Raw genomic sequence first — 26,719 nt, 5'->3', positions numbered from 1 at the left:
AGATCATGATCATCAAGGAGAGAAGGAAATGCGAGCGAGAGAGAATGTGATAACATTGGGAAAGGAATCAAGACGTCGAAACCGATGCTTGAGAGTCACTGGAATTTGTCGGAGACGTGACTACAAGGGATGGCAAGGGAGGGATAACCACAGGAACGCTCAGCGGTGGCAAGTCTCTCAAATCAGGATTGTCGGCTTGTGGTTCCTTGAAGTCTCCCTTTGCTGCATCTCCCTCCGGACCACCTTCACCCGGCGGGGATGGGAAGTCCCATGGTCGAGGAACCTACAACTCGAAAATGAGGATATACTCCACCGTTTAATAATAGAATGCATACCATAGCTGCTGGCATTATCCTGAAGCGACGTCAATAAGGCGCGTTACAAGCCAGATGTGAACGTACCAGGTAGCCGCACAGACGACTCCATTTCCTCGATCCTGCCCTTGGATGGCGCTGAATTCGAAGTCGACGAACTGGGAGATGTAGCGGACGAAAGGAAGGATCTCGCGGACGCCGTTGTTGATCAGCGCAATAGCGGACAGGAAGTTCATCAGCGAGCTTGATATTGATTGGGCGTTCTGAAGAAACCATTAGAATGATTCAACGAAAATGAAGGGCTACGCACCGAAAGGTACTGGAGTGACGGAGGAGGCAAAGCGACTTCCAAGCCCCACCAGTCTATTTGTGGATGATAAGGTGAAATTATGCGATAGATTCACACTTGCCACGTACATGTCAAGACAGACATCCTATCAAGGGGTGGATATACATCTGAGAAGCATTAGCATGTAATACGGAGAGCGTATATCCAGTTATTCACCTGTGTGGTCAGGCAACATCGCTCTACCTGTTGCGAAGCCAAGCGCCATGAGCTGCGGGGTGATTTGTTTGAAGCCATCGAGCACTGTCTCTGCTGTTGGCACAGCTCCGGCGAGAATACCTTCCCCGTCCCCTGGCTCTCCAAGCCCCAAATTCGGGGCCTTGATCAGCTCCACGAGACGCATATTGTTGAACATCTTTGTCAGTTTGTCCATCGACGTACTTGTTGGCGTAATACCGCCGAAAGACGCGGCGGCGACTTGCTCATCCTGAGCGTCCGATGCCAACTGACAGAAGTGCATCGCGTCCGCCTCAGCATCTGTATGCGCGAGACAAACGGCGTGTATGGGTCCCCTGGCGCGATCTTCCACTCCAATAGGCTTCTTGGTCTCTTTGTCAATCACATCATCCATAACGGGGAGAGCTCGGAGTTGTGCTATAACTTTGTTCGCTGATTTGGGCCGCATGAGCTCTGACTTGAGCTTCCGAAGCTGAGGCTTGGCGACCGCCTTCGTCACTTTAGGTGAAGCGGCATTGGCAGCTGGCCCTATGATCAGGGACCGCACCATCAAAGCCGACTGCTTCGCCTTCCGGTTCGATGTCGCATTTATTGGTTTGATGAGCCGTTTCGTAAAAGCCTGTCCAGCGCGCTGTTTCTTCTCGTGTTCCTTAACGGCCGACAGTTCGTGTGGTTTGTGTCCATTAGGCTCATCACTGGGTTGGACATCAACGTATGAGAACGTCTTGAAGGAGAAGCGCCGCACTCGAGCTCGCGTAAGGTCATCTGTGTGTTTCTCATCCGATGCCGCAGGGGGTGATTGGGGGATATCATTCACGCTCGGCGGGAATGTCACGGAGGCTTCGTCGCCCACTGCTTCCTGCGCCGCCGGTGTGGGTGGAGACTCGGACTGACTGACCGACGGCGGCTCACTATCGACTTGAGCGGCCTGCTCCTGGGATTCTGGCGTCGGGGGTTGCTTGGCGGGTTCCGTCGGGGAGAGCAGCGCGAGGATACCCATTGTCGGCGAGGCTTGCAAAGTTCTTGAAGCGCAAGGGACTGCTAAGGGACGGTCATTGATATAGTGACTGGCAGCAGCGACCTTCTGCGTGGGAACTTAATCTGTAGTGGTCCTCCATATTAGTGGACTTTGAGGACGGCCCTATGTGCGATCCAGCACAAGCTCTAGAATTATTGAGGCTCTGAGCTACTCCTTTAGCTTTATGGACGATTGATGACTCAGTACGCGTTGCCACAAACCCCGACTATATATCACGGAACTTCTTCAGCCCCCGTTTCCAGACGGACTACCACCACAATGGGCACGGACGACGGAATCAGGAAGAAGACTCTGAAGGACATTATCCGGTACGCGAGCCCCCCTCTGTTGATTCGGGAATACATTCTGAGAAGCTGTCTGCATTGCAGCCACTTCGTTCCGGCATGGTTTGCAGTGAACATGGGTGCGTCCAGGCTCCGGCACTCGATACGGTCGCGTATCCGAGCCCCCGGGGAACTGCTTTACTGACTAGATGTCATGATCGATAGGTACTGGTGCAATAAGCATCCTATTCTACTCATTTCCGTACGGGAACGGGAGTGAGGAGATGAAGATCCTTTCGCTGCTCTTTTTCTTCCTCAATCTCGGCCTGTTCATCATCTTCGCGGCCGTCACTGCTGCCCGTTATGTTCTATTCCCCGACCTGTGGTCGATCATGTTACAGCATCCCGTTCAGAGCCTCTACCTCGGGTGCGCACCCATGGGAGTTGCTACTATGATAAGTGTTGCTGCCAGCCTGATTCACGAAGGCTATGGGTTTGGCGGGAAGCCATTCATATATTTCGTCTGGGCAGTGTGGTGGCTGGATGTAGCCGTATCCGCACTTTGCTGCTGGCAACTCATGCATATCATGTAAATCCTAATTATTTATCCGTGAAAATAGCTAACGGTACCCACAGGATGGTTCGCCAGGATCATGCATTAAAAAGAATGACCGCGGTATGGCTCCTCCCGGTTGTCACCTTCATCGTCGCATCGTCCTCAGGAGGTGTCATCGCCCCCTCTCTGGCAAAATATTCCCCATTACACGCAATGATTACACTGACAACGTCCATATTCCTGGTCACCATCGGCCTTTCACTGGCCTTCATGCTACTTACCGTATATTTCCTCCGATTGATAGTTTATGGCATCCCTCCTGGTCCGACAGTGATTTCTGCATTCTTACCTCTCGGACCGATGGGCCAGGCAGGCTTTTCGATTCTTTTAGCCGGACAGGCGTTTGAGGCCATCTTGCCATACGGCGACAATGGTTTCCTCTCGTCACCAACCGCCGGCAACGTTATCAACGTCATCTGCACTTGCGTGTCCTTCGCTCTTTGGTGCATCACAACAATGTGGGTTATCTATGCCCTCCTTGCCGTACAGGAGGTGGTCCGAAAAGGCCGTTTCCCGTTCAAGCTACCATTCTGGGGGCTTATCTTCCCGAATGTATGTATGATCACATTCTTGCGAACAAACGAAAGCTCATGATATATATTCTAGGGTGTCTATGCGAACCTCACGCTGGCCTTGGCCCGTACGTTCGACGTGCCCTTCTTCCGCGTTTACGGCGCAGCGTATGCAGTGGGGACGCTTGTGTTGTGGAGTTTGGTCGCCTTCCGTACCCTCGCATTGGTGCGTGGCGGCCAAATATTCGAGTCACCCTGCGTGGAGGACCTCGATATGTCGCGGGTACCATCTACTTGCACAAATGGTGTAACCACTGCACAATGCACCGCCGCGAATGCAAACGGCGAAACAGAAAAACGGACGTGAAGAGTAGTCTCCAGCGCTGGGACGGCAAATCTACATATAATATAATCATCTCTCATATCTTGTTTATCATCATAGTTTTTAGATTTTCGAAACCCGTACATAGCCTATTCACCCTCAATGTGCTGGCTTTCCCTCGGCACTATTTTGAGTCTATGGGCATGATCGCATTGCACAGCCACTGCGACGTGTGTTTCCTCAACTTCTTTACTGGCTGCCACCCTGCACATCACCACATAGTGGAGCCACATCCCAATGTCCAGCAGCCGTTCTGGTTACCAACCTCTCGCGCAGACCATAGATGAGGAGGAAGCCGACGTCGCAGAGGGCTTCCAGAATGAGCAGCCAGCACGCGGTTCGCGTAACAGCCGAGCCAGCATCGACCTCACGAAACTGGACAACGCATTCAAGAGGTGAGGCGCTGGCATATGGTTCTTTGGGCGTAGAGCTGAACGATGTACACGCAGATGGACCGAGAACATTGCTCAAAAGGTTAAGCGAAAGAAGAAGGCTCCGGACGTTAACTCGAAAAGGGACATTTGGCGCAGTGTCTTCGACCCCCCTCACATTGGCAATGCGCAACCACTAGGACCTGTGAGAACTCACATGTACAACGGAAAGCTGGTACTCAACGTTTGCGTGCCATAGCTGAAAACCTTGGACCACTCGAGTCCAATGACACAAGAGGAGTTCGATGCGTGAGTGAACCCATTCGTCCTTTAATATGCCCCGGCGTAACGATATTAGTGTCGTGCAGTCCGTCAAGCAAGCAATATCAGAGGGCATACACCCTAAGATGATCACCAAGGGCTCATCGGGGTCATACTTCGCTCGATCAAAGAGTGACACTGGACGCGTACAGACGGTAGCGTAAGCACTCTATTTCACTGCCGGAGCTACCACCGGATGACCTTCAAACAACAGAGTGTTCAAGCCCAAAGACGAGGAACCGTATGGACGTCTCAATCCGAAGGTATTCACTCTTTTACCTCGATGCAGAATGCCGTTTATTCACTGCCGTGTAGACCACGAAATGGCTGCACCGTCAGCTCCGCTGGATAATCCCTTTTGGTCGTGCTTGCTTGATACCCAATTTAAGGTCACTCTCGCGCTTCCCTTGCTTCGCGGTAGCTCATGATTCTTTAGCTACATCTCCGAGGCAGCAGCCTCCCTATTGGATACCCGTTTGGACCTCCACATAGTACCCCCTACGCAACTCGTATCCCTGTCAAGTCCGGTACGTTGTCGTATCCCCCCTTAAATCCTAGTCATTGGTTGACACGAGCAACCAGGCGTTCTTCTACGACTGGATAGACAGGAATGGAGCGAAAAAGGGGAAGCCCCTTCCAGACAAGATTGGGAGTATGCAGTATTTCTTACATGGATTTCAGGGTATGTTATCCCAAAGAAAATGCTGCTGCGTCCCTCACCCAGAACTTAGACGCGTCTGACTTCCTGCGAAAGCACCCTTGGCCTGGTCGGGCAATATCTGACACATTCGACGACTCAACGCATCGCCAGGGCGGCGTTTCCAAACGATTCTTCAGCGCTTTGAAGGTAATCTGTGGCAGGACAGGCGACTCAGAGGATGTTTTCGACGATCCAGAATATGAAGACGAGCAGATATTATTTGATGAAGCGGAGGAAACTGATCCAAACAGGCCATTTTATTGGAGTCCTACGTTACAACAAAGCTTTAGAGAGGAATTAGAAAAGTACGTCGGTCCTCTGTATCTATCATTAGCCAAATGCTGAACATCACCGATAGGCTTGTCATTCTAGGTTTGCAAATAGTTTGGTTTGTAGAGCCGGGAAACTGACTTTTGTGTAGACTATCTTATGCTGAACACGGACAGAGGGGCCGATAATTACATGATCAAGTATTGCGAAGGGGTCCACGAGAAAAACCCGGTTGTCGACGTCGCGCCGACTCGCAACACTCAGGCAGAGATGCCTCTAATGAGCGAACTCCGGAAGACAGAGCCCCGTCTTGAACCAATGGCAGGCCCTTCCTCATTCCGTGCTGGTACACCTATGCTGGATTACACCCGTCGTCCACATATACACATAGCTGCGATCGACAACTCCCTCTCCTTCCCCCACGAGCATCCGCAAGGATGGCGGTCGTACACGTACGGTTGGCTGTATCTCCCAGTCAGTATCATCGGTAGACCTTTTAGCGAACACACGCGCAACCACTTCTTGCCGCTTCTGACTTCCAAGGCATGGTGGGAAGAGACTACTTTCCAGCTCCGGAAGTTATTCGCTGTTGACCCAGATTTCCACCCCAAGATGTTTGCTGCAAGTGGTTTCATTCTCTACAATCGCGAAATGTACTCACCGTGGCACTATAGCGACAATTGGCTGTCATCAAAGGTCAAGCTTGGAACATCGTACAGTCATTACGCCACACCGTAAGTTCCTCCGGTGTTTTACTTTTGTACATGTCTAACTTTGACCTTAGGATGAAGGTATAAAAAATATCGTACTCTAGTCGTAGTAAGCTAGCTGACAAGTCAATCAGGTCCTCTAGAACTTACTCGACGGCAGAAGGTACTGGTTTGGGACGATGAGATGGAAGTTCCGGAAGAAGCACTACAGGAAACCGTCGACGAACCGCCTTCTTCCCCCAAGCTCTCTATCAACAGTGTCCCTCTGCCCCGCCGGAAACGAAGCCGTAGTTCCAGTAGCGAATTCCCGCCTCCAATACGCCGTACATCCACAGATGCCACCGGCGCGCCTCGACCCGTTCCATTCGCCGCTAAATTCCAACGCATACATCCCGGTACCACCGGCGTCACGGTTCTGGAGCATCTGGAGCGCTTGGATGCTGTGGAAGCCAGTTTACAGCGACTAGGCGTGGACGACGATGAATTCGAGGAAGTCGATGTTGGGGAATCATCGCAGCCCGTACCGATTCCTTCAAGTGCCCCAGCGACATCAACTTCGTATCTAGCAACATCCCCTTTCTCGCCGCCTGGTAGTCCACCTACCCTGGGTCACGAACCGCTGCCGACTGTGCATGAAGTGGAATCTATGGCTAGCTCGATGACGGAGGAAGATCTGGTAACGATGACGAAGTCTACGACCTTCGTTGAGACGTCGACGCCCCGGCATATGAGGTGGTCCAGCCAGGCAGCGAGGAGCATAGATTGGATGCAGCCGTCCGATCAATTACCCAAACGAACGGTCATTGTGGAAGTCAGTTGTTTTGTCAATCCCAAGCTTCCGTCTACTAACATGCTATGTGCACAGCGCCTGGAAACGGTCAGCATCAAGCCGTTATGCTCATGTTGGTAGCTCTGGGTCTTGGCTGTTGTAACTAAATAATATCACCGCCTTTTGGAGCACGTACACATACTTAAGACCAACAACTACATTAGACTGAGAGAACACTCGAGCGGGAAGATGGGGCCTTAGTCCCCTTCTGTCATGAGCCAGTTCGCGAAGTCGTCCAGGCGCTTTTTCTGTGCTTCGTCGCCGTCGCCTGTGATCTCGTCACCCGTTCCACTGCGTTTGAACCGTTGTTTGCCGACGAAGAGGCTCGCTTCGATTCGCCGGCCGGAGAAGAATCGCCCGTTCATTCTCTATCGGGTGTTCAGTCGATTACCACAATCTGTTTGTTGAAGGGAAACATACTACTATGCACGCATGAGCACTGAGAGGCTCTCTGAATTTCACGGTCATGACGCCGTCTGGCTCTTTCTGTGAGCCAATAATCAATATCAATGATCAAGCATATATCCGAGCGAAGGGGATGAGGATATTCAGCTTGCGACGTACATCATACAGAGTAACGTTCGTCACTTCGCCCAACGTGGAACACTCGTCGCGGACGTCTTCCTTCAGGTCGAGCAGGAGCGAGGCGTCTTCCTCGAGTTCTTTGAGCGTGAACATGTGCTTGAGCACGACGACGCGACTATTCTTGCCAGGTACTGTCGATGCGTTGCCGAATCCGAAGCTGTCTTCCTCGTCCCAGTCTTCGAGCTTCCTGTGGCAGTGGTGTTAGTTCAACGCGTACTACAAACCCGGGGAAGAAGGTAGATGTACCTTTGCATTTTGCCCATCCGTTTCGTGATCTTCTTCTTATCGACCGTCTTCCGAGGCTTATGCTCCCCAGCACTCCCCCCTGCCCCTCCCCCTGACGCTTTATGTGCAAAGTCCGCGCGCTGCACCTTCATCACCGTCGACGAGTCCCCAATCCTCAGCTCCGCCTCGTCCAGCAAATTCAGCGCCAGATCCACCGAGTCCTCTTTAAAGTACACCACCAGCGCCTGCCCGTTGAACGTCCCGTCTTCGAGCGCGTACATCTTCACCTTGGGCTCGCCGTTGTCGTCCTCCTCGATGATCCCGCACTTGGAGAAACGCGCGACGAGCTCGTCCTGCTCGGTGTCGAGCGGGAGGTTGGTCACGTAGACCGCGGTGTTCTTGGAGCGCGGGGGCTTGGGGTCTTTGGTGGAGTCTGACTTGTCGTTGCGCCCGCGCTTGATGGAGGGCCCCGGGGCGTCGATGGGCGTCGCGGAGGTGTAGTCGACCTGCTGCTTCCGCTTCTTGTTCTCGCGCGCCAGGACGGGTGCGGCGGGTGTCTATCGACGTGCCCGATTGTTCCAATCATTAGTTCGTGGATGTTAGTAGCCACTCACTTCTTCATCGACCCCCGCGACGGAATATGCAGCCTGTTGCGCCTTTACGAGTTCCTCATCGAGCTTCCGGGCAGTCAGCTTTCTTTCTCGCGCAGAAAGGGACTTGGGGGACGCACTATAGACACCCATTTCCCCTTCACGCCATCGTACTCCATTTCGGTGCCATCGTCGCCTTCGAACTTCCACGAACCCGATTCCTTGTCGTAGTATATCCTGATCCAATCAGCAAAGATACAAAGAGATATATCCAGGCGCGCACGCCTAGATAACGCAGATAACGCACCTTGGGTCGTCTGCAAAGGCTGCGGCTTGTGCCTCCGCAGAGGATCCCGCCGCGGCCGCTACTGGTGGTGGTGCGCTCGACATGATCGAGGGAAGAGCGAGTCACGCTTTGTGTTTAGATCTCAACGCGTGCAAACAACGACCGCATGCATTAGAGTACTAGACGACTTCTACATCTCTACGACGAAGGCTCTAAAGTCTATATGTACTGCTTCAACGGGAAGAAAGCACTGGGGTCGTGCGGTGCATCTGGAGCACGCTTGGGAATCCATCGTTTGTACGAAGTAGGGATCGCGGGGGGCAGCTTGGACTCTGTATACACCTTGTTGGCCGAAGTGACGGTGGCAATGGCTGCCGAGAGGTCTGGGACTTCCTTGGGCACGGCTGACACTGCTGTTTCCTTGCCTTCAGCGGCGGGGGCGGCCACGCTTGAATACGAACGGTTAATCTCGCCGTAAGTTACACACGAAGCAAGCTAGAACTCACGACGGGGCCTGCGAATGCTCAATCAACAGCGAAGAAAGCTCTAGCTGGGTGACCACGGAGAGCTTTGGGTATGCGCGCCGTACATCGCGTTTCCAGTATGGGTTTTGAGCGGGGTCGGAGGCTACAATTCGAATTCCAAGCGTTACCTACGGGAAGGCGGCTCCACTGGCTGGACGAAACATACCTTTGGTGGCGGGTGTGTTGTACTTCTCCGGTCTCGAACCAGGAGGAGGATATCTGTTGATGCTGGCAATAGGCAGCCCGGTCGAAATCTCTGGGTTCACGGCGACCACGTCCCCTGCAACGCAATTCAATTCACTTCGAATTAGCCTTTGAAAATCACGAAGAACGCACGGAATTTCTTCCAGATTCCCTTTGAGCTGAGATGGTAGAGCGTCGATTCAGCAGCTTTCTTGGTGGTGGCCATTGCTGCAGCCAGTTGGTGAATTCGGATTTGGAGGAACTCTGACAAGCGCCGGTAAACTCCGACCCGACACCTGCTCCAGCGGTTGCGCGGAATCTGCGCCTTCTCTTCGACCTTCATTCAATGCACCCACAACCAGTGACCCTCTACCATGGACCAAGCCCATAATGAGCAATTGTGGCAGAAACTCGACGTGATTTGAACGTTTCCTATATGTGAATAGTGCCCCAGATCCCAACTCAACTAGCTATTCTCATCCCATCTCATGAAACTCGGAGTATTCGCTGACAGGTTTCGGACAAGTGGAATAAGGATAGCGCACATCGTATTGTACGTATATTTCCAGCACTAGTCGTGACAATCGTGCGTGTCGAAGGTCAACTCATCCATATGCTTTCTTGCAGACCCGTACGCCCGGCGCAAAGCATATCATTATTACTACAGTATTCGCATTCCATCGAGGTCACGACCCTATACACTCTACGCTCTTGCTGGTGGGTTCTTTGGGTGACCTTAGAGCTATGCTTATACATCGGGAGTGCATGCGATTGCGGGCCGACGACGAGAAAAAGATAAGATCGTGGATATTTGCATGTTTCACGTTCTGCACACACAAAGCGTCACATAAGCTTCATTTCTTCCAACACGAGCACGCGAGGAAGCCAGCGACACGGAGTGACCGTGTAGATCATCACCCCCACCACCGCGTCGAATTGCGCAATCTGCAGCAATTGGCACATGGCGCAATATCCTATCCCATATTGCGGCGTCTTACTTATGTACGTAGCGACATTGACGCGTACGTATATACGGTCTACATATAAGAGCAACCATGAAACACCAAGGCTTTTCCATCCAAAGACACAATCGAAAAAATGTCGACAACCACCTCCATCTTCACCCTCCAACAATCTCCCGCTCCCGACAACTCCTCGCAGCAGGTTTTCACTGTCGCTCTAAAACCCGCACCTGTGCCCGGCCACACCCATGTTCATTCTGCCACGAACGACACAGAGCCTGCGGCCCGCGACCCTCATAGTTTCCCCACTTTCGACTCGACGACTCTCACCGATCTCACCCAGCCCATCCTCTACCTCCCGCCCCTTCTCTCCTCGCTCCCCGAACGCTTTCCCCCCGCACCGGCCCCCAATGCCGAGTACCCGCCCCTCGTAACGGAGACGCGGTTACCCGACATCGACCCGGCGTCGCTCTCCCTGCACAAAGCATTGCATCATTTTAAGCCGCTGAATGGGGACTATGCTGCGCTGCCGTATGAGGAGGCGTTCAACTGGGCAGAGCTTGAACTCCCTGAAGACGACGAGAGGGAGTGGTACTGTGTCGTATTCAGGAGTAAACGCAAAGCAGGGAGCGACAGTGGACGTAAGGACCACACTTACCTTCCAAGCTCGAACCAAAACTTATGCTTTACTTGATTTTCAGCTCTGTACGAAGCAGACAGAAAAGCCCATGACGAAGCAGTTCGAAACGGTGGTGTAAGAACACCCCCATCACCTTCAGACACATTTTTTTTGACATTCCCTTTTTTGCTAATAGTTAATCATGTACTGGTACGGCATCCCCGACCAAAAAACGGGGATGAACCTCGCCACCTGCATCTGGCAGAGCCGAAAACACGCCAGCGCGGCGAACTCACGGCCGCACCACGCCGAAGCGATGAAACTCGCCGCCTCCTCGTACGAAGTGTACGACTTGGAGCGCCACGTCCTGCGCAAAGCCCCCGGCGAGCAGTGTGTCTTGATAGAGCCTTACCGTGGCGGCGACGTTGGCTGGTGATGCATTGTTTTTGTTTTTAATGTTTTGATGCTTTGACGATTTGATGCCTGGGGTTTGGGATGCGTTGGAGCTTGAAGCCGATGAGGCCCGAGGGTGGTATGGTAAGACGTGATTCCTGCGTGATGCTGCTTCCATATTGTGTCTTAGTTGCGTAGTGATATCTGTATAATAATACCCCAGTCAACCAGTTGAGCTCGGTTCGCCATGCGTATAAGTGTTGACCATGCGTATAAGTATGTTTATATGCTACGACGAAGACTCATTCCTCCCAAGATTCAATGCTGTCGGTAGTGATCTGCGAGGACGTCGGAGGGTGTTCGTGGATGGGGCTCAGAGGTAAGACACTACTAGACGTTCGACGGTTGATCCTCCTGCGGCTTGGTGGGCTTTGAATAGCCTAGAAATCGGACATTCAAGGAAATGGCTAAGAATAAGAGAGACCAAACGGACTGTCGACTTTGTCTGAGGCTGAGACTGAAAACACAGTTCGTCCACGTCGGCGACTGACTCGTCGAGCTGATCTACCTGGGACGAATCGCTGCATTCAGCATCCTTGAGTGGCGAGATGTATATTCCCGGGGCCGGGGCAAAGACAGGTCCAAGCTCGCTCTCAGGGGTTATGCGGCCACAACTGTGGGCTTCTTCTACTGAGGCTTGAGCGAAAGGAGAACCCGGCGCGGCGAGGCTTTGCTGGCTACTAGGACAATCCTGGAAATCGTAAAAATCAGTGCCTGAAGCCTTGGTGGGGGTCCGTGGCGCGTCCAATTCCTGCACAAACAGGTCGTAGGTAATCACGTCCTGCTCTAAGAGGCTCTTCACTGGTGTTTCTGGAGGTGGAGGTGGAGGCTGGACTTTTGGACTTGCTTGCTGTTTGCCTTGCGGAGTGCGACGGACCGAGCTTGGCGGTATCTCCACTTGATTAGTAACGGACGGCTGACGATGATGAGATGGTGGCGAAATTTCCGATAAAACGGAGACGGGGATAGGAAGTGGTTTGGGCTTGGTGTCAATGTCTTCTTCTCCGTTATGTCCGCGCATGAATGGTTTCCATTGAAAGCCTATCTCACCCCAGTCGACTTGGTATTCTGATTCGTCGAGCGGGTCCGAATTCGAGGGGTCCTCCGCGGGAGAGTCAAAGTACACCGGGCGCGCAGTACGGTACCCAGGACCAGGAGTAGCGAACAAAGAGCTTTGTAGATTGGTTAGTGTATCAGAGCTGGGTCCAGGCGTATCAGAAGAAGGTATCAAATCCATGCCATCGACGTAAGTATTTTCTTCTACGAGGTCGTCTTCGTAATCCATGTTGTATTCGGGAGACATATAGCCATCAGATTGGGCGCATAAAGACGGGTGAGAGAAAGAGTCATCCAGCATTCGTGAGTGAGAGAGCATATTCATATCGTAAGCAGATCCAGAATCGTTCGCATCAGGGACGTCGGTGATTGGCGGTATGTTCAAGAGCAGAGGTTTTGGCGGGATTTGGTTCAAAGCAGGAGCTAGGGCAGAGCAAGGTCCAGGTTTGGCGAATGGTATAAAAGCAGTATTAAGGTTGCGAGGAGACTCGACCTTCAAACTTGTAGCCAGTCCTTCCCAGACATGGGCGTTCGATGTCTGGTACTCAGGGGGGTCGTCCTGTCGTACGAAATTGGGAGAAAGAATCTTCGTCTCGTACATTTTCAAGTTGCTTAACGAGCAGCCGGTATCGATGTGCATGGGAGAGCGTTGCTCGGGCGGGCCAAACGCAAATACACTATCTGCCTCTTCGGCAGGACGAATGTCATCTTCATGGAGGGATGGAAGAGGGCTCGTGTGGCTAGAGCGACGCCGATGTGGTCCCTTCACATGCGTACCGGATTCCTGTATATCCTTTGGGAGCAGAGACCGCAAAGGATGCTTCTTATCTAAGGCCAAGAAAGTATGAGCAAGCCATCCAGGTAACGGTGCGCTGTCGTCTTTCATGCCCTACGACGAAATCATAAATGACGAAGAACTCGACAAACAAGTACGACCACCTCTGGCTGACCGAAAGAAGGCACGCGAAACATCTCGGATGTCTCTATATCCTCGAGAACAACAGCAAGTTTCTCGCCCCTTGTTGCCGATGCGACAGAGCGAGTACCCTCCTGATATGAGTAGTTATATGCATCTGACGGAGTTTTCGGAGCGTCGTAGCTGCTGAGTGATGATGATCTCGTGCGATTTGAGCTGACAGTAGAGGGCGACGGCCGCGTTATGTTCATTGTCTCGACCATACGGTCAAATCGCGTATTGACCCCCGTTTTTCTGCGTTTCTGAACTAGAGCCAAGGGGTCAGCAATCTGTCGCACAGTCAAGGGCACCCACCCTGATGCTTGATACCGTCCAATGCGCGTTCATCGCTCGCGCTGCAGGACTTGAGCCAAATGAAAGAGTCTCTGGATAAATGCGAGCGCACCGACTATGGCTGAAGACTCCAGCAGAGCCAGCTTCATCAGCGTACTCGTCCTCTGCCCGATGTCGCTTTCTGTTCCTCATCGTGGTTGGCTTCAAAATAGGATCGTGGGAGAATAACCTGACTTGGGAGTTATATACAGGAGGTGGTTATTTACATGCGAAAGTTTACATTCAGAAAGCTCTGACTACACACGTTCTAGGTACGGCTTGAGTTCGTCTGGAAGCTCGAGGTCTGGCAGACGCTTGTCGGCAGGTCCTAGTTTGCCGCGCGAGATCGGATCCGACGGGTTCTTCGCCGACGCGACGTATTCCAGCTGCAACTTATTGTTGTGTGCCATTAGGCAACTACCAGCCCGTTGAATAGAGCCGTTCGTCTCTATATTTCTGCTGGAGCCTTTGTTGAAGGAGCCGATTACGCCCTGGTTGTCAGAGTTGATGATAACATGCGTATTTCGGATACCCTTGACTTCTAGCATGTAAGTTGCGAGCTCCACGGCGACTCCTTCAAGCCATCCGATGTCGCGTCCGGGTGCCTTCCAGCCCGGACGACTCTTCCACGCCGCCCACTGACAGTCCTTCCCCCATGCCATCCCAATCCCCCATTCACCCGATGCATCAACACTTACTCGGAGGTTCTGAGCCTTACCCCGGGGCATGACACTGCGACCTGCTTTAGGGTTGTTCAAAACATCCAGCCACCAGTTCAGCTCAGCCCGCAACTCGCTAGAGAGAGCCTTTTTCTTGGTGGCAGCGTCGAACGAGGATACGAAGCGATTCATCAAGGCCATGTGCGAGCGGCCCAATGGATAGACGTAAATTACGTGGGCCAGCGTCCCCTGGATGGTCATGGCATCATTTTGAGAAACCTCGCGTTGCTGCAAGAATGCGGATAGCTTGTTGTGGAAATTTTGTCGCTTCGCCGGCGGGAGTGAGATGGTCCTTTGGCTTAGATTCCAAAGGAACCCGACGTAAGTGAACGTATGGGAGAAATCTTGACCCTTGTCCGGGTGCCAAGGGACCCCGAGGGAAGCAATTCTATTCAACGCTTCCTTGCGGTCGTACGCGAAGGTCGTTGTCATACGCCAGGGGGTCGGGTGGCGGAAAACTACCATGTCGTCGGCCCATTTGCAAACTGGACCTACCCCAAGCTCTTTCCAGATCGCAAGGGCAGCGTTTGCAATCTCCCCCGAGTTGCCCTCTGACGCCCTCGACCCGAATGGGCAACAATGTTGTATGTAGAACTGGCCCTTTTTTGCCTGCATCACGAACCAACGTTTATGTGCCGCGCATATGGGTGTTCGACGATGGAACTTCGATATATCGAGCGTCATCGCCTGCGCTCCATTCGGAGCCTGAGCAACCTAGAGGCACTTGAATCAGTACGAGGGTGTCGTGTATGATTAGAGAACATACAAGCTCTGCCATTTCCAAAGCCGAATCGAACTTCGTCGGAAATTGGCGTATATCTGAATATGCATTCGTCGACGGATTCGCGTTCGTCCTGCGAGAGAGATCAATGCAAAGCCGGAGCTTTGGCTCTTCGCCCGCTTCTTGGGGTTGGACGTTGACCGTGATCGGCGAGCTCTGGAATGGTCCCCCAAGGATCTTCTCTACCTGAGTTTGTGAGAACGGTCCGCTGAGGCGACCCTCCATGACCTCCTCCGCGAAGTAATCATCTACAAACGATCTATATCTTTCGACAGATTTGGCGTTCGGCCAAGTGACCGTCTTGCTAAGGGTGGGGAATTCACCCATTGGGAATCCTTGTCGTAGCTTCAGAACCAGATTAGGGAATTGCTTAACGAGGTGGGGGTATCTCCTGAAAAACTCTTCGAACGCATCGACGTTGTAAGGTGTCTTTACCCGCCGCAGAATCTCCGGGTTCGTAGAGCGGCCAGCGGTGCGGGGGTGGGGTGGAAGTGTGGCGAGAGGCGGGATGTCAGGAGCCATGGTAGGCAACAGACCGACGATTCTTCGAGGAAATAAGCTCTTGAACTCTGAGGACTTCGCAGGCGTTGAAGACTGGCCAGTGGCACCTGAGGCCCGGGGACTGGCGGCATATCAGAGTAACAAACCGGGGGCATTTATATGCAAGTAAAGCAACCCCCCATGGCTGTTCAGAGTTCGATGGCTACAGCCCAGACGTCTTGAACTGCTGACTCGAGGTTCGTGCCGTTGATGAAAGTGACAGGCTGAGAAATTAACATTGCCGCAGCTGTACACCATCAGATGTCGTTTACTTCACAGTGATCTGCCATTTAGAGTGCATCAGTATTGCAGGCCAACCATTGGATAGAAACATGAAGAATGGCGAGAAGACGTGCTGCGGTGAACATGATTGGGAGCAGCTGCGAGTGATGTACTCCTCATTTCCCTCGCAGCACTGCACGATGCACATCGCGAGGCAGTAGCACGTTCCTTGGGCACTGCGTTATCGTGGTTCCCTGTTATCTCTCGAGGCTGAGTCCATCCTTCTTTCCCCATCTTCTTTCCCCACAGTCTTGGGAAACGACCCTGATGACAAGGCGTCGATGACCAACTCTAGGTTGATTCGTCATTTCTCGAGTGAAACGCGTTATCGCACCGACCGAGCTCGACTTGAACAACGATGGACAAGGCTAAGAAGGAATTTGCGTGGCCTACAAGAAGGGATGGAGACACGGTCCGCACACCACCCGCGTTCCGCAGGTCTTTCTTCCGGGCGGCTATCCTGTGTACAACCGTCTGTGCTGTTGGTCTTCTCTATCTTTCCAGCGGCCTCTACCGGACTTGTGGACACCTCAGTGGGTCCCACTCAGGTTCGCAAAACCCGGCCTACCTTATCGAAGCACGACATGGCGCAGTTGCAAGTGAAAACAAGCTCTGCTCAGATATCGGCGTCCAGATTTTGAAATCGGGAGGGAATGCAGTGGACTCGGCCATAGCTACTACATTTTGCATTGGAGTTGTCAACATGTTCTCGTATGTTTGCTCGTAACTCACAATGAAGCGTCCACGATAACGAGTTCTACGTTTCACAAAGGTCTGGGATCGGTGGTGGTGGATTCATGACTGTTCGTGTGCCGCCAGCGACCAAGGACGCGAAATCAGACGTCTTCACTATCGATTTCAGAGAAGTGGCTCCTGCCTTAGCCAATGCGACAATGTATCGCAATAACCCCAATGCTTCTCGATTCGGGGGACTTGCGGTCGGCGTTCCTGGTGAGCTCAGAGGGTTGGAGGAAGCTTATCGGAGGTGGGGTACGCTCCCCTGGTCGCGTCTCGTACAACCGAGTATCGACCTAGCCAAGGGTTGGAAGGTCGATGCAGAGTTAGCGAGACGGATCACTGTGAGTTAATTCTTATGATTTAACGCGTTTCTTATGATTTAACGCGTTTCTTTACGTGAACTCTGCACATCCAGTGGTTCCCGGATTTGATGCTCAATACGTCGGACTGGAGCTCTATCTTCGCTCCTCAAGGCAGATTCTTGCGTGAAGGCGAAATAATCAGACGCGTCAATTTATCTCGTACATTGCAAACAATCGCGAACGAAGGTGCTGGTGCATTTTACAAGGTATCTCCTGCATGAATCATACTCGTGAAGGCGGATTGCTGAAACTATACTCATGCTAGGGACCCATCGCAGATTCGATTGTTCGGAAAGTAATCGCAACCGGTGGCATACTAAGTCAAGCAGACCTGGAGAACTACTCCGTCCATGTGGATCGGGCTTTGGAAGGCACTTTCAATGGCCGAAAGGTCTACACTTCCCGTGCTCCAACTTCAGGCCCAGGTTAGTCAAGCCGCTACACCTACCTGAACTTGTTATTCATGATTGGTCTCCAAGTCCTCTTGCACATGTTAAACTTGGTGGAGAACTACGATTTTCGGCAGAAGACTCCTTTGAATGTCCACAGAATTGTCGAGATCTTAAAGTGTGAGTACTGTTCAGACTAAACGACGATTATGTCTAATCCTGTACGGCAGTCGGGTTTTCAGCTAGGTCTACAACATTCATCATTTCCTTGGATAACATCCTTATTGACTGTTCGGTAGGACGCGGGTTGGAGACCCTGCTTATATGAACGACACGGCATATATCAACGAAATCCCTACTAAAGCATTCTCAAATCTAATAGCTGCTAATATCACTGATGTAAGTTTCTATTCCTTCGCTCGATGATTTTCATACCTACTTGCGCTTAGGACCGAACACATCCATCAGACTATTATAACCCTATCTATGATGTCAAGATCGATCATGGAACAGTAAGTGCGTCCGTGTCTATACAGTCAGAGATTGATCAAAAGTGAATAGAGCCACACATCTGTCGTTGATAAAAATGGCATGGCAGTGGCACTTACTTCCACGGTCAACCTGATTTTTGGATCCGAAGTAATGGACCCAGAAACAGGTGTCATCCTGAATGATGAAGTAGGTGCATCCAACATATCCATGAATTCTGCTCAATGATATACGCCGGAAGATGGACGACTTTTCGACACCTGGTATTCCAAATGCCTTTGGCCTGTGGCCTTCGCCATGCTAGTTCTTTCCATTATATTTTTCTTGACTTCTGACAAGCCTTTTACAGACAATTACCCAGAGCCCGGGAAGCGCCCACTGTCTTCAACGACACCCACCATATTTGAGCATCCAGATGGCTCATTCTACCTAGCCATCGGTGGCTCGGGAGGATCTCGCATCTTTGGGGCCGTCTTCCAAACCATTATTAACCTCGACTGGGGTATGGACGTCAGCCGGGCCATAGAATCCGGCCGTCTGCACCACCAGCTTTATCCAGAGGGTCTGGACATTGACAGCACATATCCGCTGTATATTATTGAGGCTCTGAAGGAGATAGGTCACAATGTCACCGGTACGTAGCATCGCTCCGCTTCACCCGCTTGCTACCGAATTCGAATTCGAACCCTGTAGTTGCCGACATAAACAGAGTGGCCGCTGTCATCCAGGCCGTAGTGCAGAAGGATGGCAGGATATTTGGTAAGTCCAAGCACTAAGTTCTGTCCCTGCGTCACTGACTCATCGTCACAAAGCCGCGAGCGACTCCAGAAAGAACGGGATAGCGGCAGGATATTGAGCGGAAACACGCAGCATCTAGATACCCTGCTCTGGCACGTAGACAGCGCATCATCTACTGAATCTATTTTTAGCATAACGGATAATCGATACTCTACTTATACAAAGTTCCCAGCTGTCATCAAAGATCGTAACCGATTCATGTGACGTTTGCGCTACCGTACTGACATGTGGTGAGTGCATTCAACGGCAGATTTTCGCAACAAACATCCTCTGCGAGGATTGACCGAGTGCGACGTGAACTGCTTCTGGATGCGCTTGCTTCTGGTACAAAAGGCACGTATGAGGGTTGAGATACCCACAACTCTCCATGAGGATGAAGGTTTCTTCAGGTTTAGTCGCATTGTCTCTATCGATCGCGTCGGCTGTGGCCGTCGTCCCAGAATGGGGTCAATGCGGTGGCATAGGATGGACGGGCGAAACGGGTTGGTATCTATGCTCTATACCATTCGCAAGCTGACACGCCGCACACCTAGCATGCGCTTCTGGTCTCGTTTGCAGTGTTCAGAACGATTGGTACTCCCAGTGCTTGAAGGGTTCAGCTCCACCAGCTCCCACAACCTCCGTCCCTACAACCTCCATTCCAACCGTTCCGACATCTGACCCACCTTCACCTACTGTGACGCCGCCCCCTTCTTCAACTGGATTCGTTACAGTCTCGGGCACGAAATTCATGCTTAATGGGGCGAAGTTCACCGTCGTTGGTGGCAACGCTTATTGGATTGGTTTGACCGGTCTAAGCACTGCAAACATGAATGCGGCTTTCGCCGACATTGTGAAGGCTGGAGGGACTGCCGTAAGGACTTGGTATGCTGAGGTTCTCATTGCATTTATTCGCGTTTTTAATGATCGGTGTAGGGGCTTCAATGAAGTGACCAATCCCAATGGCAACTACTATCAGTCATGGTCTGGTAGTACGCCAACTATCAACACAGGCGCGTCTGGGCTGCAGAACTTTGGTATCCTGCATCCTTTTTCTTGGCATATGATCGGGTTCATGGTCGTATCTTCATAGATAACGTAGTGGCTGCGGCTAAGGCTAATGGGCTTCGTCTTATTGTTGCGTTGTGAGTCGATATCTGCCCAAGATCCAATGTGGCGCTAACGCTGAACCTCGCATAGGACGAACAACTGGTATATCAATATGGTTATCAATACATATGCATGAGAAATTGACCACATTGTAGGTCAGATTATGGCGGCATGGACGTTTATGTCAAGCAAATTCTGGGCTCTTCTAACCATGATCTCTTCTATACGAATGCTCAAGTGATTGTAAGTCAAATATCGCTCCATATGGTGTTCATCCTTCCAACGTTGGTCAGACTGCATTCAAAAATTACATCAAAGCATTCGTAGGCCGATATGCCAACGAGCCTACAATCATGGCTTGGGAACTTGGTATATGCTTTCCATGACTATCTTATTAGTATCTTCTGACCACAATCCGCCCAGCCAACGAACCGAGATGTAAAGGAAGCACCGGGTACGTCATGATCCCAAACTATCAACTCATACCGGAATCTGACGCGGTTCTGCCTATTAGCACATGGTCTGGAACATGCACTACTACCACCGTTACCAACTGGGCGAAAGATATCTCTGCTTACATCAAGTCCATTGACAAGAACCACTTGGTAGCGATAGGCGACGAGGGGTTCTACAATCAGCCGGGTGCTCCAACATACCCTTATCAGTACGTCCATCTGTTAGACTATCATCCGTTATGAGGTAGTGACAACCGCTCTACAGAGGCTCAGAAGGTGTGGACTTTGATGCAAACCTTGCCATTAGCACGGTCGACTTCGGAACGTTCCACGTAAGCATGGCTTTGTAGTATGCGCGACCTCACTAACCCCGGACTTTGTAGTCATATCCAGTAATTACTCGCCGCGTTCATTCCATGCTTAGGCTAGGCTAACCTGGCTTAATAGATTCCTTGGGGGCAATCAGGGAATCCTCAGGCATGGGGCGCACAATGGATTACTGATCACGCTGCCTCGATGACCAAGGCGAACAAGCCGGTCATTTTGGAGGAGTTCGGTGTCGATAATAACCAGGCCACGGTATATGCGAACTGGTGGGGTACTGTAATAAGCTCAGGGCTTACAGGAGATTTGATATGGTATGTTTGTTGACCTCTTCTTTCGGCATTCGCGTCATTTACTCGCGTTCTTTTAGGCAATCTGGCTCGAGGTATGTTCTGCGGTTCTTGAGGATAGACCTTTTGGTTTTCACCCAACACAGGTTATCGAGCGGCGCCACGCCTGATGATGGCTACGCCATATACCCTGACGATCCCGTCTATCCGCTTCTTACCTCGCACGCTCGAGATCTCAAGGCCAGGGGGTAAATGAGGCAACACTCCACCACCAACGCCGAAGTGGGCGGCGAGTGAACGGGGGTACCTACTACCCATGGTCCATCACCTGTATTTAACATAAAATGCGATTTATCAGCCTTCTGCCAAGCATACTTGTGCGCGCGCTGTTAGTGAGTTTTTCCGTATATTTCCATCTGACGGCCAATCGATGAATTGAGTGCGCGGCTCAAGTCAACATGAAGTGCACCCACCCCTTGATCTAGGTCATTCGCATTCATCTTTTCCATGACGTTGTCCGGGCTCTGTATACTTCGTCAGTCGATGTTAGGGCGTCCTTGATTACAGGCACCAGCATCCCCCCATATACGATGCGTCGATGTGCCCTGCTCAAGCCTGGCGGATGTTCGGTAATGCCTTTCAGGTCTACAGGCGGTAATCCACTCATACAACGTGTGACGGCGAAGGCTGACTCCCGTGCCCATGCGACTGACAATTACATGCCTCGGGCTTGTACGCCCTCAGTATCAATACGTGGGCTGGCGGGTGACGCTGCGGCATATTTTCGCAAAAAAGCCACTGCCAGCAATGTTGCGCGAAGATAGCCCGACGACACAAGATACGACTGCTACCTCTTGGCGGCGTGTTGTACAGGTACAAAAAGGCAAAACAATTGACCCCAATTACACCGACTCTTCATCAACATGAAGCTCGCTGCTGGATTAGTCGCTTTGGCTGTCGCCCTCACGTCTGTCAAGGCTGATGTCGCGGAATGGGGCCAGTGCGGCGGCATAAACTGGTCGGGAGAAACTAGTTGAGTGGACGCAACTGAATTTAAGTTTCAGCCTCGTTCTGACATTGGGTGTGTAGCATGCGCAGCTGGTCTCGTCTGCCACTCATACAGCGACTGGTACTTCCAATGCATCAAAGGCACCTCCTCCGCACAGCCTACAGTCACTTCCGTAACACCGACAACGACATCTCTCACCCCAACACCCAGCGTCACACCACCTACCTCCACAGGCTTCGTGAAGACTTCGGGAACCGAATTCACGCTCGATGGATCCAAGTTCACCGTGGTGGGATCCAACTCCTACTGGGTTGGGTTGTCTGGGTTCAGTAGTGAGGAGATGAGCCACGCGTTCGCTGATGTTGCAGCTGCTGGAGGAACTACCGTCCGTACATGGTGCGTATCAAGTCGCTTTCTTGTCGAAGGGATCGCGCTGACCCTATCTATCACAGGGGTTTCAACGACCAGACTGATGCTGGGTACTGGGGGCCGTACTACCAGCTCTGGACTAACGGCGTTCCCACAGTGAACACTGGTGCCTCAGGACTAGAGAACTTTGGTAATGGATTATTCAGGTGCCTCTCGCGCCCTTGCTGATCATCGTTTTTCTTCCCTTGCAGACAAAGTGGTCGCTGCTGCCAAGGCCAATGGCATCCGCCTTATTGTGGCACTGTAAGCCGTTATGTTTCTCCGTATACGCCTTGAACTTAAGAGAGACCGCAGGACTAACAATTGGTCGGATTACGGTGGCATGGATGTCTACGTTCAACAAATCACGGGTTCCACCAACCACGATCTCTTCTACACAGACGCGCAGGTTATTGTAAGTATTCGCTCCGATCTTCTCCAGCGCCGCGAACTAACCATGCCCGTTCATTACTCAGGCAGCATACAAAAACTACGTCCAGACGTTTGTCAGCCGCTATGCGAACGAACCGACCATTTTGGCATGGGAACTGGGTGAGTTACTTTCTTCTTGGTCTGATGGAATTATCTTACAACCTACCCCATAGCCAACGAACCCAGATGCCGAGGCAGCGGACCGTATGCTCAGAATCAAAATTTCCCATGCATACCTTCCTAACCCGAGTTCATTAGCAATACATCGGGAACCTGCACACCCGCCACAATTACCGCTTGGGCCACAGATATCTCTGCGTTCATCAAGTCTATTGACCCCAACCATCTCGTCGCCCTCGGCGATGAAGGCTTTTTCAATCGACCGGGTTCTCCTACCTACCCCTATCAGTATGTGCTTTCCCCCTGACTCCTAGAGCAACATTGTATTGAGACGGATTGTAGGGGTTCGGAGGGCATTGACTTCGATGCCAACCTCCAGATTAGCACGCTTGACTTCGGGACTATCCACGTACGTCTTGTTTCGATAGATTTCAAATACCATACTGACCACGTTTCACAGGCTTACCCCGTAAGCCAGAATGAGATGCTTCTGGGCGGCCTAAACTGACTGGATCGCACAGGACCATTGGGGCACCGGCGCCGACGCTTTGGCGTGGGGTTCCGGGTGGATCACAGACCATGCTACCTCATCGAGCCTCTACAACAAACCAGTAATACTCGAAGAATTCGGTATGCTCGAGGACAAGACCACAATTTACGCTGCATGGTTTGACACCATTGAAAGCTCTGGCTTCACGGGCGATCTCATTTGGTTCGTACCCATACGTGTTCCTCCATTCTGCACGTTCAGCTGACTTTTACCGCAATAATTTTAGGCAAGCTGGCTCTAGGTTTGTCATCCGAAGCTTCGCTGGCGTGCATTGCTGACAATATTGTGGCAGATATTCTTGGGGTGACACCCACAACGACGGCTATGCTATTTATCCGGGTGATGCCGTATACGATCTCATGGCCTCACACGCCGCTACACTGAAGGCTCGCCCTTAAGCTTAAAATACCAGGTGCCACTATACGTAGCACTACAATTGTATCCTCCCGGTAGTACTAGTAAACATGAACAAACTGTGATACATAACACGCTTCGTTCTCCACGTCATGAACAGAATCTTTGTACACGTCCACCACAAGAACCTACCATGAGCACGCAAGACTGGGATCTGCTGTCCTCGTACGCCGGCCTGCTCACCCTCGCGTGCGGTTCTATTTATTGCGGGGCGTACGGCTCGTTGCCGGTGTGTATTCTGTACGCACAACATTACGAACAAAGTTCAAGGTTCTCATCAGAATCCTAAACCCGCTCCGGGAAGCGCACGTAAAGAAGACGATGAGGATGACGAGGAGGTGGTGGAACGCATGTCCTCAGGAGACGCATGGATGTTCCCTGTAGTGAGTTTCCAAATATGGTGAATTCCTTTTGGCGGTTAACCTTTGTCTTTGTATGCATAGATTGGCTCTGCGACATTATTCAGTTTATATGTTGTTGTAAAATACCTGGGACCAGAGTGGATTAATTGGCTTTTGGGTTGGTATTTCTCGCTGGCCGGCGTTGCCAGCGTTTGGAAGGTATTGGACTTGTCACAGCTCACGAATTCCTCTCACGCGCTGGCAGTCATCAATTTCTATTGTACGAACGGTCGTAGGGGAAGAGAAATGGAAATCATTCAAGCTCACAAAAGTAGGGCTGAAATGGAGGGGAAATTGTGAGCAACCGTTGTTGGACGTTGCGCGCTTCAACTTAACCCTACACAATAGGGTGGTACTCTATGTCCTTAAGGACGCCGGCCATATACCTGATGCCCTTCGCCGCGATCCCATCTATCCTTTACTCCTTCACCGGCGATGCTAAGAAATCTGCACTACTCACCAACCTTCTTTCGTTATCCTTCTGCCACACCACCCTCTCGCTCCTTAAGCTCGACTCGTTCAATACTGGATGCATCCTTCTATCCGGATTGTTCTTTTACGACATCTGGTGGGTGTTCGGAACAGAAGTGGTGAGTCTCTTCGTTTCGTAAATGCCTTTGACTATATAATATCGTGTAGATGGTTAAAGTGGCGACGAGCCTTGACGTCCCCATCAAGCTCCTATGGCCGAAGTCCCTGGAATTTGCTACCACGCGTGGCTTCACCATGCTTGGGCTTGGAGACATCGTCATTCCCGGCTGCTTCGTAGCTCTAGGGTTGCGTTACGATTACTTCCGCTCAACGCAAGGCACACGATCCTTCCCCAAGCCTTACTTCCACGCTACATTGATCGCGTACGCTTTTGGACTCATCGCCACAATGGCTGTAATGCACACGTTTGGCAAGGCCCAACCTGCCCTTCTCTATTTGAGGTAAGCATGCATGGTTTTCATCGTCCCTGCTCCTTAATATATTAATTCGCTTCGCCTACTAGCCCGTCTTGCATCTTGTCCTTCTTCATCACGGCTGTCGCGAAGGGGGAGCTGACTGAAGCTTGGAAGTGGAGTGAAGAGCCGAAGGAAGAGGCTGCGGAAGGTGCTGCGAAAGAGAATGGCCACACGAAGAGCGAGTGAACGTTCGGCATCGCGAAAAGAATCCAAGGGACAAACATCACCCGCACCCGCGCATTTTGCAAAAAGTACAGCACCCCACATGGGTTACATCTTGTATGTTATATAATGCCTACTGCTTATATCTGTAACAATGGGGATTGGCGTTTCATGGCCCTGTTCGTCGCGATCGCCATGCATGCATCGGCATTGGACCCCATGAGCATGTCCTGAAAGCGATGACAAGCTAAAAAGAAATTTCTGTGTGTTTCTTCTGATCAGCATGGTTGGCTCGGTGGACCGGCGAAGAGCGAGGCTGGCGAGTATTGCATTCCTTCTAGTTTCGGCAGCCTGCGACTACAGGGGCATGGGTGCTGTACCGGCCCAGCGGAGTAACAAAGGCAGCGGAAGAGCAGGACCGGCGCGCGAACGCTTTGGTATTTGACATTGGAACAATCCCATGGCAGTCAAATTTACAACTTGGAAGTGGGAGCGGCAGGAGAGACTTCGGTGTTCTGAAGTACTCCGATACGAGGTTTGGCAAAAAGCGTCGATCGAAGTCGATTATTGGAAAATACGATAAGATAAGATGGAGGGGTTTACGAATTCGCTGATGCAGATCGATCGTGGTGGGCTGGTCCTGGATCGTGGCTGCAGTCCTGAACGTGTCACGTGGAAGTCCATTGATCATTTACGGGACATACTGTCCGAAACTTCCGTATAGGTTCCTGCATAACACCAGGCTTACTTCCAGGGTTTATCCGACGTCCTCCTCAACACCAGCGCCGTTCATGGCGACAATTTCTATAGTGATGTACCTCGTGATTAGCTCTGATTTCTATTGTAAGTATGTTGAAAGTCGATCTGGCGTATTGTATTATGATTCCCCATCACTATGTACCCCGTCCTGGCCCGTCCTACGTCCTCCATCATCCCACACGTTCATGTTACATTAAACGCCACTGACAGTTACTAGCGGAGGTCCCCTCGGGCGCGTCGAAGCAATGCGCACTATTGACCCCGCAGGTCCCTTCTTTCTTTCCCTTCCAGCGCCGCTGGACAAAGCGAGGGTATTCAATAATTAATCACGGTACAACCTCGTAATGCCAGCAAGCGACGACCGGACTCCGGACGGCTTATACTATAACCAAAGCGCAGTGGACCGGCGGTACTGCTGCCCAACTGAGAGTGGCTTAGCCACGGCGGTTTTTGGGACTCATCCATGCAGGGGTGGACATACGCACACGTATGTATGTTCATATGTATGTTGTTCCTTACTACAGGCCCCAGCCGAGGAGTGTACTGGAATAAGCAAGACGATGGGAATCCCACTCAGCGCAGCCGATTTATTATCTAAAGCTGCTCGGTTAGCTCCTAGGGGAGTCGGGGGTCGTGATGA

At 51.6% G+C, this 26,719-nt stretch overlaps 11 protein-coding genes across 11 annotated transcripts; 7 read left to right on the top strand and 4 right to left on the bottom strand.

Annotated features, from left to right (window-relative positions):
* Positions 1-67: 67 nt before the first annotated feature.
* On the bottom strand, positions 68-1,837 carry PC9H_007353 (uncharacterized protein; the record flags this gene model as incomplete). The annotated part of the gene is made up of 6 exons (XM_036776886.1): positions 68-283; positions 336-354; positions 402-577; positions 625-677; positions 732-770; positions 820-1,837. The coding sequence occupies 6 exons, from the start codon at positions 1,835-1,837 to the stop codon at positions 68-70; spliced, it is 1,521 nt and encodes a 506-aa protein (XP_036630506.1).
* A 297-nt stretch (positions 1,838-2,134) lies between these two features.
* On the top strand, positions 2,135-3,634 carry SSU1 (Plasma membrane sulfite pump involved in sulfite metabolism; the record flags this gene model as incomplete). Its single annotated transcript, XM_036776885.1, has 5 exons — positions 2,135-2,184; positions 2,245-2,279; positions 2,365-2,728; positions 2,776-3,307; positions 3,362-3,634. The coding sequence occupies 5 exons, from the start codon at positions 2,135-2,137 to the stop codon at positions 3,632-3,634; spliced, it is 1,254 nt and encodes a 417-aa protein (XP_036630505.1).
* A 252-nt stretch (positions 3,635-3,886) lies between these two features.
* On the top strand, positions 3,887-6,931 carry LSB6 (phosphatidyl inositol kinase; the record flags this gene model as incomplete). Its single annotated transcript, XM_036776884.1, has 14 exons — positions 3,887-4,044; positions 4,099-4,225; positions 4,280-4,329; positions 4,379-4,501; positions 4,556-4,604; positions 4,657-4,730; positions 4,778-4,868; positions 4,924-5,023; positions 5,073-5,354; positions 5,463-5,936; positions 6,008-6,045; positions 6,096-6,102; positions 6,156-6,832; positions 6,887-6,931. 14 exons carry the CDS (start codon positions 3,887-3,889, stop codon positions 6,929-6,931), a joined length of 2,295 nt encoding a protein of 764 aa, XP_036630504.1.
* Positions 6,932-7,047: 116 nt separating this feature from the next.
* Positions 7,048-8,640, bottom strand: PC9H_007350 (uncharacterized protein; the record flags this gene model as incomplete). Its single annotated transcript, XM_036776883.1, has 7 exons — positions 7,048-7,218; positions 7,271-7,336; positions 7,415-7,622; positions 7,682-8,217; positions 8,275-8,337; positions 8,391-8,487; positions 8,558-8,640. The coding sequence occupies 7 exons, from the start codon at positions 8,638-8,640 to the stop codon at positions 7,048-7,050; spliced, it is 1,224 nt and encodes a 407-aa protein (XP_036630503.1).
* Positions 8,641-8,755: 115 nt separating this feature from the next.
* On the bottom strand, positions 8,756-9,469 carry PC9H_007349 (uncharacterized protein; the record flags this gene model as incomplete). Its single annotated transcript, XM_036776882.1, has 4 exons — positions 8,756-8,984; positions 9,043-9,163; positions 9,227-9,340; positions 9,397-9,469. The coding sequence occupies 4 exons, from the start codon at positions 9,467-9,469 to the stop codon at positions 8,756-8,758; spliced, it is 537 nt and encodes a 178-aa protein (XP_036630502.1).
* Positions 9,470-10,341: 872 nt separating this feature from the next.
* PC9H_007348 (uncharacterized protein) lies at positions 10,342-11,260 on the top strand (the record flags this gene model as incomplete). The annotated part of the gene is made up of 3 exons (XM_036776881.1): positions 10,342-10,846; positions 10,907-10,959; positions 11,021-11,260. 3 exons carry the CDS (start codon positions 10,342-10,344, stop codon positions 11,258-11,260), a joined length of 798 nt encoding a protein of 265 aa, XP_036630501.1.
* A 259-nt stretch (positions 11,261-11,519) lies between these two features.
* On the bottom strand, positions 11,520-13,774 carry PC9H_007347 (uncharacterized protein; the record flags this gene model as incomplete). Its single annotated transcript, XM_036776880.1, has 5 exons — positions 11,520-11,657; positions 11,711-13,222; positions 13,261-13,556; positions 13,604-13,644; positions 13,695-13,774. 5 exons carry the CDS (start codon positions 13,772-13,774, stop codon positions 11,520-11,522), a joined length of 2,067 nt encoding a protein of 688 aa, XP_036630500.1.
* Positions 13,775-16,301: 2,527 nt separating this feature from the next.
* PC9H_007346 (uncharacterized protein) lies at positions 16,302-18,777 on the top strand (the record flags this gene model as incomplete). Its single annotated transcript, XM_036776879.1, has 12 exons — positions 16,302-16,654; positions 16,716-17,022; positions 17,097-17,249; positions 17,309-17,468; positions 17,523-17,616; positions 17,732-17,831; positions 17,882-17,944; positions 17,994-18,110; positions 18,163-18,184; positions 18,271-18,555; positions 18,615-18,680; positions 18,734-18,777. 12 exons carry the CDS (start codon positions 16,302-16,304, stop codon positions 18,775-18,777), a joined length of 1,764 nt encoding a protein of 587 aa, XP_036630499.1.
* Positions 18,778-19,086: 309 nt separating this feature from the next.
* Positions 19,087-21,129, top strand: PC9H_007345 (uncharacterized protein; the record flags this gene model as incomplete). The annotated part of the gene is made up of 14 exons (XM_036776878.1): positions 19,087-19,201; positions 19,253-19,583; positions 19,635-19,735; positions 19,792-19,843; positions 19,899-19,910; positions 19,964-20,051; positions 20,102-20,177; positions 20,232-20,262; positions 20,323-20,472; positions 20,529-20,595; positions 20,647-20,655; positions 20,711-20,901; positions 20,958-20,972; positions 21,024-21,129. The coding sequence occupies 14 exons, from the start codon at positions 19,087-19,089 to the stop codon at positions 21,127-21,129; spliced, it is 1,344 nt and encodes a 447-aa protein (XP_036630498.1).
* A 671-nt stretch (positions 21,130-21,800) lies between these two features.
* PC9H_007344 (uncharacterized protein) lies at positions 21,801-23,794 on the top strand (the record flags this gene model as incomplete). Its single annotated transcript, XM_036776877.1, has 12 exons — positions 21,801-21,909; positions 21,967-22,282; positions 22,339-22,445; positions 22,507-22,558; positions 22,610-22,709; positions 22,771-22,846; positions 22,900-22,930; positions 22,985-23,134; positions 23,189-23,264; positions 23,368-23,558; positions 23,623-23,637; positions 23,689-23,794. The coding sequence occupies 12 exons, from the start codon at positions 21,801-21,803 to the stop codon at positions 23,792-23,794; spliced, it is 1,329 nt and encodes a 442-aa protein (XP_036630497.1).
* Positions 23,795-23,943: 149 nt separating this feature from the next.
* PC9H_007343 (uncharacterized protein) lies at positions 23,944-25,344 on the top strand (the record flags this gene model as incomplete). Its single annotated transcript, XM_036776876.1, has 7 exons — positions 23,944-24,039; positions 24,092-24,193; positions 24,254-24,370; positions 24,417-24,507; positions 24,560-24,801; positions 24,851-25,143; positions 25,206-25,344. 7 exons carry the CDS (start codon positions 23,944-23,946, stop codon positions 25,342-25,344), a joined length of 1,080 nt encoding a protein of 359 aa, XP_036630496.1.
* Between the last annotated feature and the right edge of the window lie 1,375 nt (positions 25,345-26,719).

Source organism: Pleurotus ostreatus (assembly GCF_014466165.1).
Source record: "Pleurotus ostreatus strain PC9 chromosome Unknown scaffold_5, whole genome shotgun sequence".
In the NCBI taxonomy this organism is placed as follows: domain Eukaryota; kingdom Fungi; phylum Basidiomycota; class Agaricomycetes; order Agaricales; family Pleurotaceae; genus Pleurotus; species Pleurotus ostreatus.
The sequence above is the reverse complement of the archived record's forward strand: the minus strand, read 5'-3'. Positions and strand labels throughout refer to the sequence as shown.